The sequence below is a fragment of the Vidua macroura genome, chromosome 14 (assembly GCF_024509145.1).
Source record: "Vidua macroura isolate BioBank_ID:100142 chromosome 14, ASM2450914v1, whole genome shotgun sequence".
NCBI lineage: Eukaryota > Metazoa > Chordata > Aves > Passeriformes > Viduidae > Vidua > Vidua macroura.
Window position 1 is genome coordinate 14,694,381 of NC_071584.1, and position 13,023 is coordinate 14,707,403.

At 50.9% G+C, this 13,023-nt stretch overlaps 1 protein-coding gene across 8 annotated transcripts in view; it reads left to right on the forward strand.

Annotated features, from left to right (window-relative positions):
* Positions 1-13,023, forward strand: part of FHL1 (four and a half LIM domains 1) — a 36,429-nt gene that overhangs the window by 21,396 nt on the left and 2,010 nt on the right. For 6 of the 8 annotated variants that reach the window (XM_053990041.1, XM_053990042.1, XM_053990046.1 and 3 more), the window contains 3 exons: positions 10,552-10,733; positions 11,719-11,896; positions 12,385-12,554. In XM_053990041.1, coding sequence (XP_053846016.1) covers positions 10,552-10,733; positions 11,719-11,896; positions 12,385-12,554 — 530 coding nt within the window. Of the gene's footprint in view, positions 1-3,716; positions 3,798-10,551; positions 10,734-11,718; positions 11,897-12,384; positions 12,555-13,023 lie in introns of those variants that run through there. The other 2 variants (XM_053990043.1, XM_053990044.1) reach the window with 1 other exon arrangement.

Here is a 13,023-nt window from a genome sequence, read left to right on the forward strand (position 1 = left end):
GCCTGGAAGAATCCTGCCTTTGCCAGGTCTTGCCACCTTCCTTCTCTACTGTTCCTCTGAGCTGGTTCCCTGGGAACACCAGGGGCTCACCTGGTACCTGGGGTGTTCATCCCCCTGTCCCTGCAGTGATGTCCTTGCTGGCTTTGCTCTGGATGTGGGTACATCCCAGCTGTTTCTGCCTTGTGTTCCTGTGAGTGCCTGTGGGATGCTTCAGGGGTGCTGAGGCACAGCCTTGTGCACAGAGCTGGATTTGAGACTTCCAGAGCATTTTTTGGGATACTCCACATCGAAGCTGTCCAGTTTTGAAAGGACGAGGTGGAAAATTCCCATTCTGGTTCAGGTGTGAGGGTCTCTGGCTGGGGGGCAGGGGCCATCATGTCCTGGCAGTCCTGTCTGGATGTTGTGCAAACACTGCTCTGCAGGGGCTGCTCCTGTGCTGGGAGCTGGAGGCGTGTTGGATACTGAGTGCTTGGAGAGCTGGATCAGCCCCCAGTGCCAGTCCTTGTGCCAAACCTGTCCAGCATTTCGGTGGCACTGGGGACTGCTGCCTCTTATGCCTCTCTGATGGATCAGCTACAGCTGCAAAGATCTTTTCCTTGGAGAGAGCTGTATCTGTGTCCTCTCTTCTCTCAAACCCAACTCTCTTATTGGTGGTCTTCCTGCAAACTTTGTCTTTATACTAAAACAAAGAACTATTCTTTAAAAACTGTTTTATTTCTGCCTCAGAAGAGCCAAGGAAGTTTATAGCTGAGATCTGTTGGGCAGGAGTGCTTTTCTGTGGGAAGACACATGCATGCAACCTGAGACATATAAAATAAAATTAAAAAAGAAATTGATCTGCCCTCAGGACAGGAAGGGTAGGGAGCACTGTGGGACTCTCATTTTCTGGGGACCCTGGTGAATGGCAGTGTGCTCTTCTGTGCAGGTGCACTGTGCATTGCCAGCAGCATGTATGGAAGCAGGAGGCACAGCATTACTTTAGGAGGTGCACAGGTGCTCTGCTGCTGGTATTTACTGCTGCTTTCTTTGATGATGGTGACTAATAGTTCATCAATGCCTGGCTTAGAGCAGCTCTCTTTAGGAGTTTCTGCCTGTTGAATGACAGCAGGATGTGTGAGCAAGCTGAGAGACCCAGACCTTTTCTGGCAGGATTCTTAGGGCAGGAAAATACTCTGGAAATCACAACGTGAATCATTTGTTTATCCGAGTGGATGACACTATGCCCCAGCCATGCTGCTCTGCAGTCAGACCCGTTGGGTGGGATCAGTGTGTCCAGGGCAGCTCCCTGGCAAACCTACAGGACAGGTTTAATGTTAAAAACATGACATCCCAAGCCTGCTGTGCACTCCCTGGTGTATTTGTAGCACTCTTTCCTCTGGGACCTGTGGGTGCCTGGGGCACAGAGGAGGGCTCAGGCAGGGCTGGCACAGCTCCATTCTGGGGCGCCCTCTCTTTCCTGGAGGTGTCTGCTCCTTGACACGTTTCATGGGGCATTGGTGTCTCTCCTTGGCACTTGTGCTACACCTGCACCACGGCTGTGTTTAATCACCTGGGCTTGTGTGCATGAGGAGAGTCTTGGGAAGGAAAGGGGAATTGTCCAAAGTTATCTGGCTAAAGCCAGGCAAGAAACCAAGAGCAGCAGTAAGGTTGTTCCATTCCTGCTGCTGGACCAGAAGGCCAGAGATTCAAACAAAATGGCCTTTAATTAAGTCTGCTCTGGGGGATCAGCAGGGGCTTTGCAGACTAAGCTGTGCCAGGAGCTCCATAGGCATCCACACGTCTGGGTCTCCCTCCTGTTTCTTGGCCAAGCTCTTTCCCTCTCCTCTCTCCTCCAGCCCAAGCCTGTTGTGGTGCTGTGGACACACGTGTGTTTGTGCACATGAAATGACATCCAAGTGTCCATCCCTGCTCTCCTCAGCCCTCAGCAGCTGCCAAACTGCTGCTGGTTGCAGCCACCTCTGCTCGGGGTGTGGCAGCCGCTGGCACCGCACAGAGACTCTGCTCCATCAGCCAGGATGGGAGCCAAGGCTTCTGATGGAAATACCTGGGCATTCTGGGGAAGGCAGGAAATGACAGCTGGGTGGGAGGGTGCCAGAGCTTCGTGTAGGGAGCTAGAAAGGAATGAGAATGGTTAATGGTGCAAACACTACGTGCATTGCCAAAAATGAACTCATGTCTGTAAATATTACACTGCGCACAGCAAGATTAGAACAGGAAAATACCAGTTGTTAGGGTTCCTGTTGCCATCTGAATTATGCAAACAATTTGCTGGAGTTTATAGATGAGCTGGGGCAGAATAACATTGGTTTTTTCCTCGCCAAAGTGTTTCAGTGCATTAGTATTTTAGCACGTTTCCCAGGCTCAATCTGCTGCACCAGTGGATCCATGCTGTGCTCTTTGGAATGGCGTGCTGTCAAGAGTGGCCTTTTCCAGGCCATGTTGGAAACTTGGAGATGTCAGCATGCTGGTGAGATGCTGGGCCTGTGCACGTGCTACCTGAGGGGCTAAGATGGGTGTGAAGGCTCAGGGGCTCACCAAGGCCAGTGCTGAGGCTGGAGACCGTGCACGTGTGTGTGGCTGGGGAGCTCTTGGGAAGCAAAGATGTTCCTGGCTGTAGCAGGGTTCTGGCTCTTCAGAGGCCAGACAGTACCACGATGGGCTCCCTGGAAGGAATGATAAACATTGGCTCTTCCCAGTGGCTGTCAGGGAGGTTCAGTGACTTTCCCACGGCCGTGCAGTGCGTCAGTGGGAGGCAGGATTAGCAGCTGGGCGTCCCTGGCCCCCGGCCCTGAGCGTCCCCGGCAGTTGCATAACCCAGGGTGAGTGCGGGGCTGCGGAGCTGCTGCAGCCTGGGGGACCCCACAGGAGTGACCCCGAGCCACAGCTCCCTCCCCTTGCTGTGACTTGGGTGGAAACAGGTTGGCTAGAGCCATGGAGCTGGGATCTTCCTGAGAGCTTTGGAACCTGAGTCAAGAGGACAGAGGCATGAGCCAGTGCCTCTAAAGCCACGCTAGATGCTAGAGAAGCCCCCTATAATGACACCCATCTTTCTAAGTGCTGCTCTTCAGGGATTTGCTCCCTTTGAGCAGTTAATGCTGTGAGCTTCCTTAAGGGAAAAGCTGGGGAAGGACCAGAAATGGCAGTTTTTACAGTTTTACTGGCAGTGAAACTTCAGCGTGACCTCCATGTTGACAGCAAGTCCAACCCATCCATGGATGTATGTGCTGGTGTTTCTGTGGGCTGTCAGCTGAGTCCCCTGGGGTACAGCCACATCCTTTCTGGGCCAGAAGACAGCTCCTTGCTGGCTACTGGGGCTGCAGCCCCCCGGCCCCCACAGGGCTGTGATCACCTCGTCTCTTCAGCCATGGCAGAGCAGCATTCATGTTGGGTCTGTAATTTAGCTCAGGACTGTTACGAGACACAATCTCACTCTAAAGCCAAGGCCAAATAGTACCAGCATGGGGTCAAGTTCATGAGTTCATTCTGCCTTTGGGACTAATTTGGGTGCTGAGTAGCTGGGCAGGTATTTGACTGTTGCCTGCAGAGACCTAGAGGTCTCAGGATCCTATTCTTCTCCCTCAGATCACCTAAAATGGTAAGAATTTCCAAGGGGGATTAAGGTTGAGATCTCTGGGGAAGGGGAGTGGACATCTGGTAGGAGTCCTGTCCATATTAATAGCCTCCATTTAAATGTATGTTATCAAATGGGGCAGCTCCTTATCAGCCTGTGAACTCCATTACCTGAGGGGCTGCTGCTGACTTTGGGCTGCTGACCATGGCTTTCCACAGGCACACAGGTAAAGTGGGTGTGCTGCCAGGGCTTGTGGGGGTACACCTGGTAAATGGGGAGGAAAGTTTTGCTAAAAGGCTGCTGTGCCAGAGAAATAACTTTGAATGTAGAGTTAAACCTCAGCAATCTGCAGCTGTAACTCCTGATGGCAAATGGGCTGATAAACCAGTGGGAGACTGGTGCTGGAGCAGAGTGCTGGTGGTGGCCTCGTTTGTTTTGTAAAATGCATTGGATTTTAAATGTTTTTGTATCTGCTGCTGTGGGAAGGCTGGGGCTCAGCTGTTATTTGAGCAAGACTTGGTGAAAATGGGGGACAATGCTCCTCCTTTCTGCAAGTTTATTGTGAACAGAGAAACCCTGAGACCAGTGTGTAAACCCACATGGTTTGCTCTGCTCTGGTGGGAAGTTTGTAGTTAGTTCCCTCTTCTCTGTTTGTCTTTTAGTTCAGAAGGGCTGACCCTTACCAGTGATAGGAGAATGTTAATTTTTCCATTAACACTGACAGGAATCTCGAGATCATATTTTACATGTCTTCATGGCATGCAGCTCTGTGGTGTCTTCCCATCCTGACTCATTCCTCTAGCCCTGCAGCTGAAGACAATCAGAAGCTCTTTGGGAATTTTGAAAGCCTATCTCACTCTTAGCAGCTGTTTTTGTGCATATCCAGGGTGTATCACAGCCCTCCCCCAGAGCACAGTGGCAGTGCCATTGCATCTCTCGGTGAGACACAGCCCCGAGGGTGGACGTGCCTGGGGACAGGGCGTCAGTCTGGGGCACAGCTCCTGTGGGCACCAAACTCAGCTGCTGCTGCACGCCAGGAGCCAGGGGTGCTCGTGAGACTTGGGAACAGAGAGCCTCCTCAAAGCTGGGCAGAAGAGGCACAGTTTGCTGCTCAGCTTCCTGCTCAACTTCCCAGGATGAGGCACTCGCGAGAGGCTGCTTGCACAGCACGTAACTGCTCAGGATTTGCCTGTGGGATGCACATACGTGTTATGCAGGGCACCACTGTGAGTAAAATCTGACTTCTGTGGTATCATTTGATGTAAGAAGATGTTTAACTTCAGCCCACAAGACTGACCAGTGCTGTAGCATCCTTCCATTACACTCCCAGCTATATAATTTTTTCTTTCTCATCTTCCTCAGGGGATGTCCCCTGGGGCAAGGACTCACAGACTTGATTGATGCTGTGCTGTAATAGAAAATGCTGCAGGGTGTTCCGAGCAGATGCTGAGGTTGGACTGCTGCTGCCACACAGTCACAGCACGGTGGTGTCTGATCCTGCAGACCACTGGGAGCCCCAGGGCAGCCGTGGGGGTATCACAGTGCCTGCTCAGGGTGGGGCTGGATCCTCCAGAGCAGGAGGAAATCTCATTTTGGCACCTGGGAGCACCTGGGTGTGAGAAGGGCATCCAGCTGCTGAGCTGGGGCAGACCAGTGCTTAGCTGGGAATATAATAGAGGAGTCTCAAAGACAAAGCTTAATGCAGCCGCAGAGTTAGTTACTGAACAGGATTTGTTTTGGCTTGAAAGGTTTGGTCTTTGTTGCTTAAACTCTGCCTAAAGTGCTCAGCCTTACTTGAGGCAGTGGTGCCTCATTAGCCTTCACTGAGCTCTGCACTGAGTGCCAAAGCAATCCCTGGAGAAAGTGTTTGCGGGGCTGGGCCAGTGATTTTTAATAAATGGCATGTCCCTACTTCCCTGGGGAACTGTGAAGATTTAGTAATGACTGGGATGTGCTCACACATGGTGGCAATAGGACCATAGGGAATGTTTTTGGCACCCGCCTGAGGGACTTGGAGCTGTTCTTGCTCTAAATAAAGAAGCTTTCATTTTATCAACAGATTAATTTTTGAATTATAGAGTATGAGACTCGCACGTGCCCCAGCCTGGCAATGGGAGAGCACAGCTCTGGTATTTTCAGCCCTCCCAGCAAAAATGACCTACAAGAGGTTTCTTTTCTTTCTTTCTTTGGGCTTTGCAAATGTTGGTTGCCCAGGGCATTGTGCCAGTGCAGTCCTGAGTGTCACTTTGCATTTGGGATTAACAGGACCCTTCTTTTAAGGGTTTCCCAGGTATTTATAGCAAACCATGCGACCTTGCATAGAGGAATGCTGAGAATAGTAACTCAGGTGACAGACCAGGGCTGCCAGGACTGATCTGAAACAGGCAGGTGTAGCCAGTGCCTGGCAGTGTGGGGCTGTGTACTCAGTCTGCTGAGAAAAAAAATAAAACTAATGTAGAATCACAAAGCACTTTTTCTTCCATATGCAACTGTGTGTAGGGCAGAGGGTTAACAACTCCAACCTCATCTTCTTTCTTAAGTGGCAGAATAATCTGTAAAGCATAAGCACAGTTTCTCTGGTTGTGTTTAGAGACTACACTTCAAGTTCTTCCTTGGTGGTTTATCACATTTAAACACATTCCCCAGAGACATTAACACATAGCCTGTGCTAAGTGCTTTGCTTATCAGCTGTGCTTCAGCTTCCTTCCCTGAATGCTTTGGTTCCATTTATTGTGCAAACCACTGTGATGCTGCTTTGGGTTTTTGGCTGAACTGGGATGAACCAGCCCAGGGTGATGCAGAGCCCAGTGGGAGGCAGGGGTTGTGTGGACGCAGCAGTTTTTGTGGGGTGGCACTTCTTAGGTCTGTACCCTTTCCATCCCAAAGCTGGCCGTGCTGCAGGGTGCAGATGTGGCCCTGGCCCTCAGTCAGCCCCGTGACTCCTTGGTGTCGGTACCACTTGAGGTGTGTGGAAGCCCCTGGGGCCCAAGTGTTTGAGATCTCTGAAGGAAAGAAGGAAGGAAGGAAGGTGTGGCTGCCCAAGGGCTGTTTTTGTGGAGTAGAAGATGCTTTCAGGGGACAAGTGGCGAACTGGCACCTCTGTGGTCAGGTAAATGTTAGGGTTGTGTTCCAGTGGGTCTTTGTGCCAAATACCCTGATATCTGAGAAGGCCACTGGCCTGGCCTTCTGCCCTCCAGCTGGAGCCAAATCCATCAGGGAGCTACATTTAGAGAACACCCTGCCAGGGCTGGTGGGACAGGGACACCTTGCTTAGACCGAGATTTGTTTCTGGAAGTATGGCTGTATTTTTCTTCTTCTTATTGAGGGTTCTCTAGGCTATTTAAGGATGGGCACATTCTGCACTTTCCCCTCCCCCCAGCTGCCTGTGCTCACTGTTTTCTCCTGCTTCTCTCCAGCAGAACAATCCTCTGCACATGCCTGGGAGGGGGAATAGTTCCAGCCTGTCCATACTTTTCCTCTACTTTCTAAATCCAGTTCTGTGGCCTCAGTGTCAGGCTGACAGGGGGTTTGGATCAGTGCATGTCCTCAGGGTGATTCTCCTGGGGCTAAACAAGAGACACTCGACCAGGCTGTCACCTCAGAGATGCCAGTCTGGTGTGAAGGTACAGCCACAGAAACTTGTGTTCAAGTGACTTCTGAGCTAAAACACCTGCATGTACTGCTCTCATTTTCAGCACAGCAGTGTGAAAAGAAGCACAGAGGTTCAGTGCTCTGGGTTTTAGCGGTAGTTTGGTGAGAGCTCTCCCTGGTTTTGGGTTGCTGTAGCACAGTTGTGCTTCTGGTGTGGATCCCTACCCTGTGCTCAGCATCTGCTGCACTGCTCATATGGGAAGTGATGATGAGGGCACTGAATAAAGACCCCGAGGAAGTGATGATTTTTCCATGTACTCGGTGTACCCTTAGTTTCATAACTTGCCTACTTTTCAGACAGTAAAGACAGGCCAGGGTTAATATACCTGGAAGCTCTGGAAGGTTGTGCTGTGGGGACCTGGTGCAGCTGGAGGGTGAACAGGTTATTAAGGAGATAAACAACTCCAAACCCATGACCTGCTGCCAAGCAGGCTTTAGAAATACATTCATTTTTATACAGAGCATGAGAAATATCTGTTTACCTTCCATGAGAGGGGACAGGACTGCTGAGGGGACCAGCTGCAGGATACTAAGTGAAGCTGAGCTCTGAAGTGTCCACAGATGTGTGCTCCATTTGGGGAAAATAATCTGGTGGTCCCAGCACAGGTGCTACTGGCCTGGGGCTCCACTCTGCCACACACTGGTGGCTTTCAGGGCTCTTGTGCACCATACCTGGGTGGGCTGGTCCTGCTCCTGTGGGATGGTCTGGCTGCTGTGGGCTCTAGACATGGCACAGGTGAGCAGAGCCCACGAGCAGCCAGCACTTTTGCAGGGGCAATGCGACCACTCCGTCTTCACTGCAGGTAAGGGGACAGATGTGCCCTTCCTGGCTCTAGATCAGGAATTCAGGGATGATAGGCTGAGGGCAGGAGGCCTCTGGAAAAGCTGGAAGGAAATTCATGCCCTTGCCTGTGCATGAGAGGGGTTTTCTGGTGTGTGAGATGACACAGGGCAGGCAGAAGCTGCTTGCACAGCCCAGTCTGGGGGCTCCAGGCCCGGTGTTAATTTGCCTGTGGAGCTCCAGAGCTGCTGTGATAAATGTGTCTCACATTAGCACATGATGTGTTACATGGGAACATGGGGTTGTGTTGCTCCCTGAGCCATACTTTCAAGATTATTTGTTCAGGCTGAAAACAGCCCTAAACCTGAGATCAGGGACGTTTTAATACCATTTGCCATGGACCCTGCAATTGCATTTCTTCCAAATAAAACCCACCTGCTTGCTAGAGCTCTGCAGAGCTGGTGGTGGCTCACATCATTGCCATGTTTCCCAGCTGTTTATCTGTTTCATTTGCTTGAACAGGTACCTCAAAGCCCTTGATGTAGTTGTCAGCAGGACATTGCACCCCCTGGCCTTGCCAAGGGTTTATTTCCTGACCTTGGTCCCTCCACAAAGTACAATTCCTACCAGCTTGGCCTCCAGCCTGCCTCTGTCAGTTTTAGGGCAGGAACAAGGTGTGAACAGAGCCTCCACCTCTGCTGCAGCCTCCCTGTGTGAAACTTTTCTTTAGGGCTCTCTGTCCTGCTCTCTGAAATATAAATCCTTCAGCTTGTTCTGGCCCTATGTTATCGAGAGGGTGACGAAGAGGAGATAGTGTGATGACTCTTGGATTTTAAAGCTGGCAAGGTAACAGTGTGAGTCTTCCTGGGCCCAGATGAGGCAGATGCTCTGCTGTGATGGCAAACTGTTCATGTACAGGCTCCTCTGGCTTTGTACCCAGCAGTGTTGGGCTGTTCCTGGTGTGCTGTAGTGGTCTGGTGAGGTTGGACCCTGTAGCTGATGGTACATCTGGAATTACTGGGCAAGTGTCCATGAAAATCTGTGATCAGGCCCTTAGGCCATGACAGGGCAGATCAAGAGCATCCTGCAGCCAAGGGTGAGCCCAACAGGGTCCCACTGACCCTGCCATGCTGTGAGGGCACAGCCAGGAGTGACACACCTCTCTGCACCCCAAAACCCCTACAGGCTTGGTTATAAAGCACATTGTCCTGGGCTGGGAGCAGCACAGCTGGAATAAGCACTGTTGTACCACTGAGCTCGGTGAGGAACAGGCTCCAAGGTAGCCCCCAGGCTGGGTGGGGTGGTCCAAGGTGAGGCCACGTGATGGAGGCAGCAGCAATTTGTATGGCCTGACTCTGTCCTCTCCCTTCCTTGCTCTGTGCTGACGCTGCTGCCCTGTCAAGAAGAGAGGACATTTCCTGCTGCCAGGCCACAGCCACATTTCCCATCTGGCTGGTGATGATGCAGAAGGTTCAAGGCTGTGTCCCCGTGTTGGCTGTGCAGGGAAGTGGGCTCTGGGGGCACCAGTGACAGGGGCAGGGATGGAGCTGCCTCTGTGGAACTCCATGGACTTCTGTAACTCTTATGTTCTCTCCCTGGAAGTGCTCCAGGCCAGCCTGGATCAGGCTTTAAGCAACCTGATGTAGTGACTGGCACCCTGTCCCTAGCAGGGGGTTTGGAACAAAATGATCTTTAAGATTCCTTCAAACCCAAACCAGTCCAAGATTCTCTGAATCCTGATGGAGCCCTTGTAGCCCCTCACAAGAGTGTTGGTGGCTTCTGCTGAGGAAGGGTGCATGGAATGGAAGGAGCCATTAGCAGGAGACTGGGAGTGCAGGAAGGGATGGGTGTCTGGGGAGAAAGTGTGAGCCAAAGTGGAAAATCCTCCAGTCAAGATTCCCCACCACGTTGACAGCTCCCTGGCTATGGTGGAACATCAGACCTTGGCAGAGCCTTGATGGTGTGAACTGAAAAATATCTCTCCATGGAGGCAGATTTTTTCTTGGTTTTTTTTTTTTTTTTTTTTTTTTTTTTTTCCCCCTTATGATTTTATATGTGAAAGCCTGGTGAAAAGATGCAGCTGGAAGCTGCACAACTATCCAGCACAAAAGGCCTTGGAGGGCTGCAGCTGGCTGTGGGTTCAGGCTGGAAACATGGAAACAATTCCACTCTGCTCATGTTTGTTGGTGATTTCTGCACACAAGTGATGTAGTGCCTCAGCCAGGACCTCACTGAGGCCTGCAGTAATGAACTAAGGGACTCCCAGGGAGTGATTAGGTGTCATTAGCCTGCTCAATGTGCAGCATGTAAATAAACCAGCCTAGCATCCTTCCACTTAACAAGAGGATGGGGAAAAGCCTGGTTTGAGACTCTGCTCTCCTCGACTGGAGCTGCTTTGTCTATGAAGGAGCCCTCGAGGAGCGTGATAACAACACCACCACATGCTCATTCCTGAGCCACATTCCTCCCACTGATCTGCACAGCCCCAAGAGGCTGGAGCAGCTTTCAGGGCCCCAGCGCTGTCCCCTCAGCCGCTGTGCTCTTGCAGGGCCTGGCAGCTACACCGTGGGCACCATGTCGGAGCGCTTCGACTGCCACTACTGCCGCGACCCCTTGCAGGGCAAGAAGTACGTGCAGAAGGAGGGGCGGCACTGCTGCGTCAAGTGCTTCGACAAGTTCTGCGCCAACACCTGCATCGAGTGCAAGAAACCCATCGGGGCCGACTCCAAGGTCAGTGCTGAGCACCTCAGGGGTGATGAGGAGAGGCAGAGGCTGATCACCCTCCTGTTTGCTCTGGTCTGGCTCTGAGCAGCACTTTGGGAGCCCTCTGGCTGCCAGCTGTGTGCTCATCGGGCAAAGAGCGGCGCTGGGGTGTGCACAGGGGGGCACATGGTGGGCTGCTTTGGCACAGGATCCCAATTCAGGGCCTAGATTCAGCCACATGACCTGCTGCAGATGCTGAATTGCCCTGGAGAGAGAACTGCAGGGAGCTGGCCTCCATAGGGCCTGCAAAACTTATCTTCTGGGCAAAGCACTAAGGTCTGATTTTTGTCAATTTGTCAGATGCTTATTGCTTCATGATGGAAATCAAGAGTTCTTTCTGTATATATATATTGAGAGCAGCTGGATGGCAAGATGGTTCTGCTGGGTTTTTTTCCTTATGTTAATTTATAACAGTATCTCTGATGTTCAGACACTCTAACACCAGGCAGGACATGAAGAAACACAAACTGCAGGACCTGCAAATATCTGCAAGCCTGGTAGTTGAAACCGTTTTGATTTCCATAAAAACTGGAAATTGGTTTGTTGCTTATGTATAGAAATATGATATTACTGAAGTCATTAGCATATACCTTCAGGGACAGATAAATGCTTATGGCAATAATAATGTACACCTGAACTAGAGGGAATGTAAGAACACGAGAACTTGCAGAACTTCGAATCTCCGAGCTGTTGGTTTGAAGCATCTTCTGTCCCCCTGAAAGTCCAAAGTGAATGTGACTGTGTCAGTGAGTTTGGTTAAATGTCCTTCCCTTAAGGGCTTGAAGAGGAGCTGTAGCCCTACCCACTGAATCAGACAAACTTAGGGACAACAAATCCATCCTTTCCTGGCCAGGCTGCTGAGACAGGAGCTTGGCTTTAGGGCTGCTCAGTGGGAGAGAAAAAGCTTCTCACTCCCTCCCTCCCTTCCTCCCTCCCTTTCTGTTCATTGCAGGAGCTGCATTTCAAGAACCGCTACTGGCACGACAGCTGCTTCCGCTGCTTCAAGTGCTACACGTCCCTGGTCAACGAGCCCTTCATGCTGAGGGAGAACAACAAGGTTTGGTGCAGCAACTGCACTGCTGCTGAGGATGCACCCAGGTGTAAGGGCTGCTTCAAGCCCATTATTGCAGGTACGGTGCCAGTGATGGGTCTGAGGGCCACGTTCTGCTCTAGAGCATAACCAGGGGGATTTATCAGGCTGTGGAGGCTGCAGTTAGGAGTTTGGGCATCACAGTGGAAGGCCGGAGCACCTCAGAATAGTAAATTTTGACTGTTGCTTTCACCTGTCCATTTTATTCAAGTGTTGAAAGGCTGCTTTGCCATTAACCCTCATGTGAATAATTAACCCTTATGTCAGTCTTAAACTATTTCTACCAAAAGCTTTGCTCGGTAAATCACGGTCCTAAAAGGCTCAGGCAGCTGGTAACTATTTTAAGAAAATCTAGCAAGCCCTGGCTAAAATCAGATACAGAAATTACCAGCTCATCTCTAGTCTGCATTCCAGTGGAATCCTGGGCAGAGCTATGGACAGGTCCTGCCCACAGATGTTACATGCACAGGGGGCAGGGTTTACCACAGGCCTGAAATCTCACAGACAAGTTATTTTTATCTGTTGTAGGAGACCAAAATGTTGAGTACAAGAAGATGGTCTGGCACAAGGACTGCTTCACCTGCAGCCAGTGCAAGCAAGTGATTGGATCTGGGAGCTTCTTCCCCAAGGGTGATGACTTCTACTGTGTCTCCTGCCATGAGCACAAGTTTGCCAAGACCTGTGCTAAGTGCAAGAATGTAAGTCCTTCCCCTCAGCAGAGGCAGCTGCCAGAACCAGCCCTCATGTGCCTTTTGGGAGCTGGGAGCGTGAACCATGCTGAAGCTGTACCAATGCTGATGTTCTTCCCCTGAGATACCAGTGCCAGCAACTGGTGGAATGATGGGAGAGCTGATGGCTCCTGTGCATTACAGGAACTGAGCAGGGGTGGTTGGTCTGATGGCAACACTGCAGAAAACAAGTGATACCAGTCTTGCACTTGCCTTGGGGTAGTTTAAGCTCTGTAGTGGTACTGAATATTCAAGAAGTGAAACAGTAGCTGTTCCACAACTTCTGCAACTGATTAGTGTGGAATTTCAGTTACTGCAGGTAAAAGAATTATGAAAGTGCCAGGTATGTGGGATTTCAGTTTAGAGGCACTCAAGTGCAGCGTGCAATTAAATTTTGATGCAAACTTTGGAAAGATCCTCTCCATGAAAAGCTTTCCAA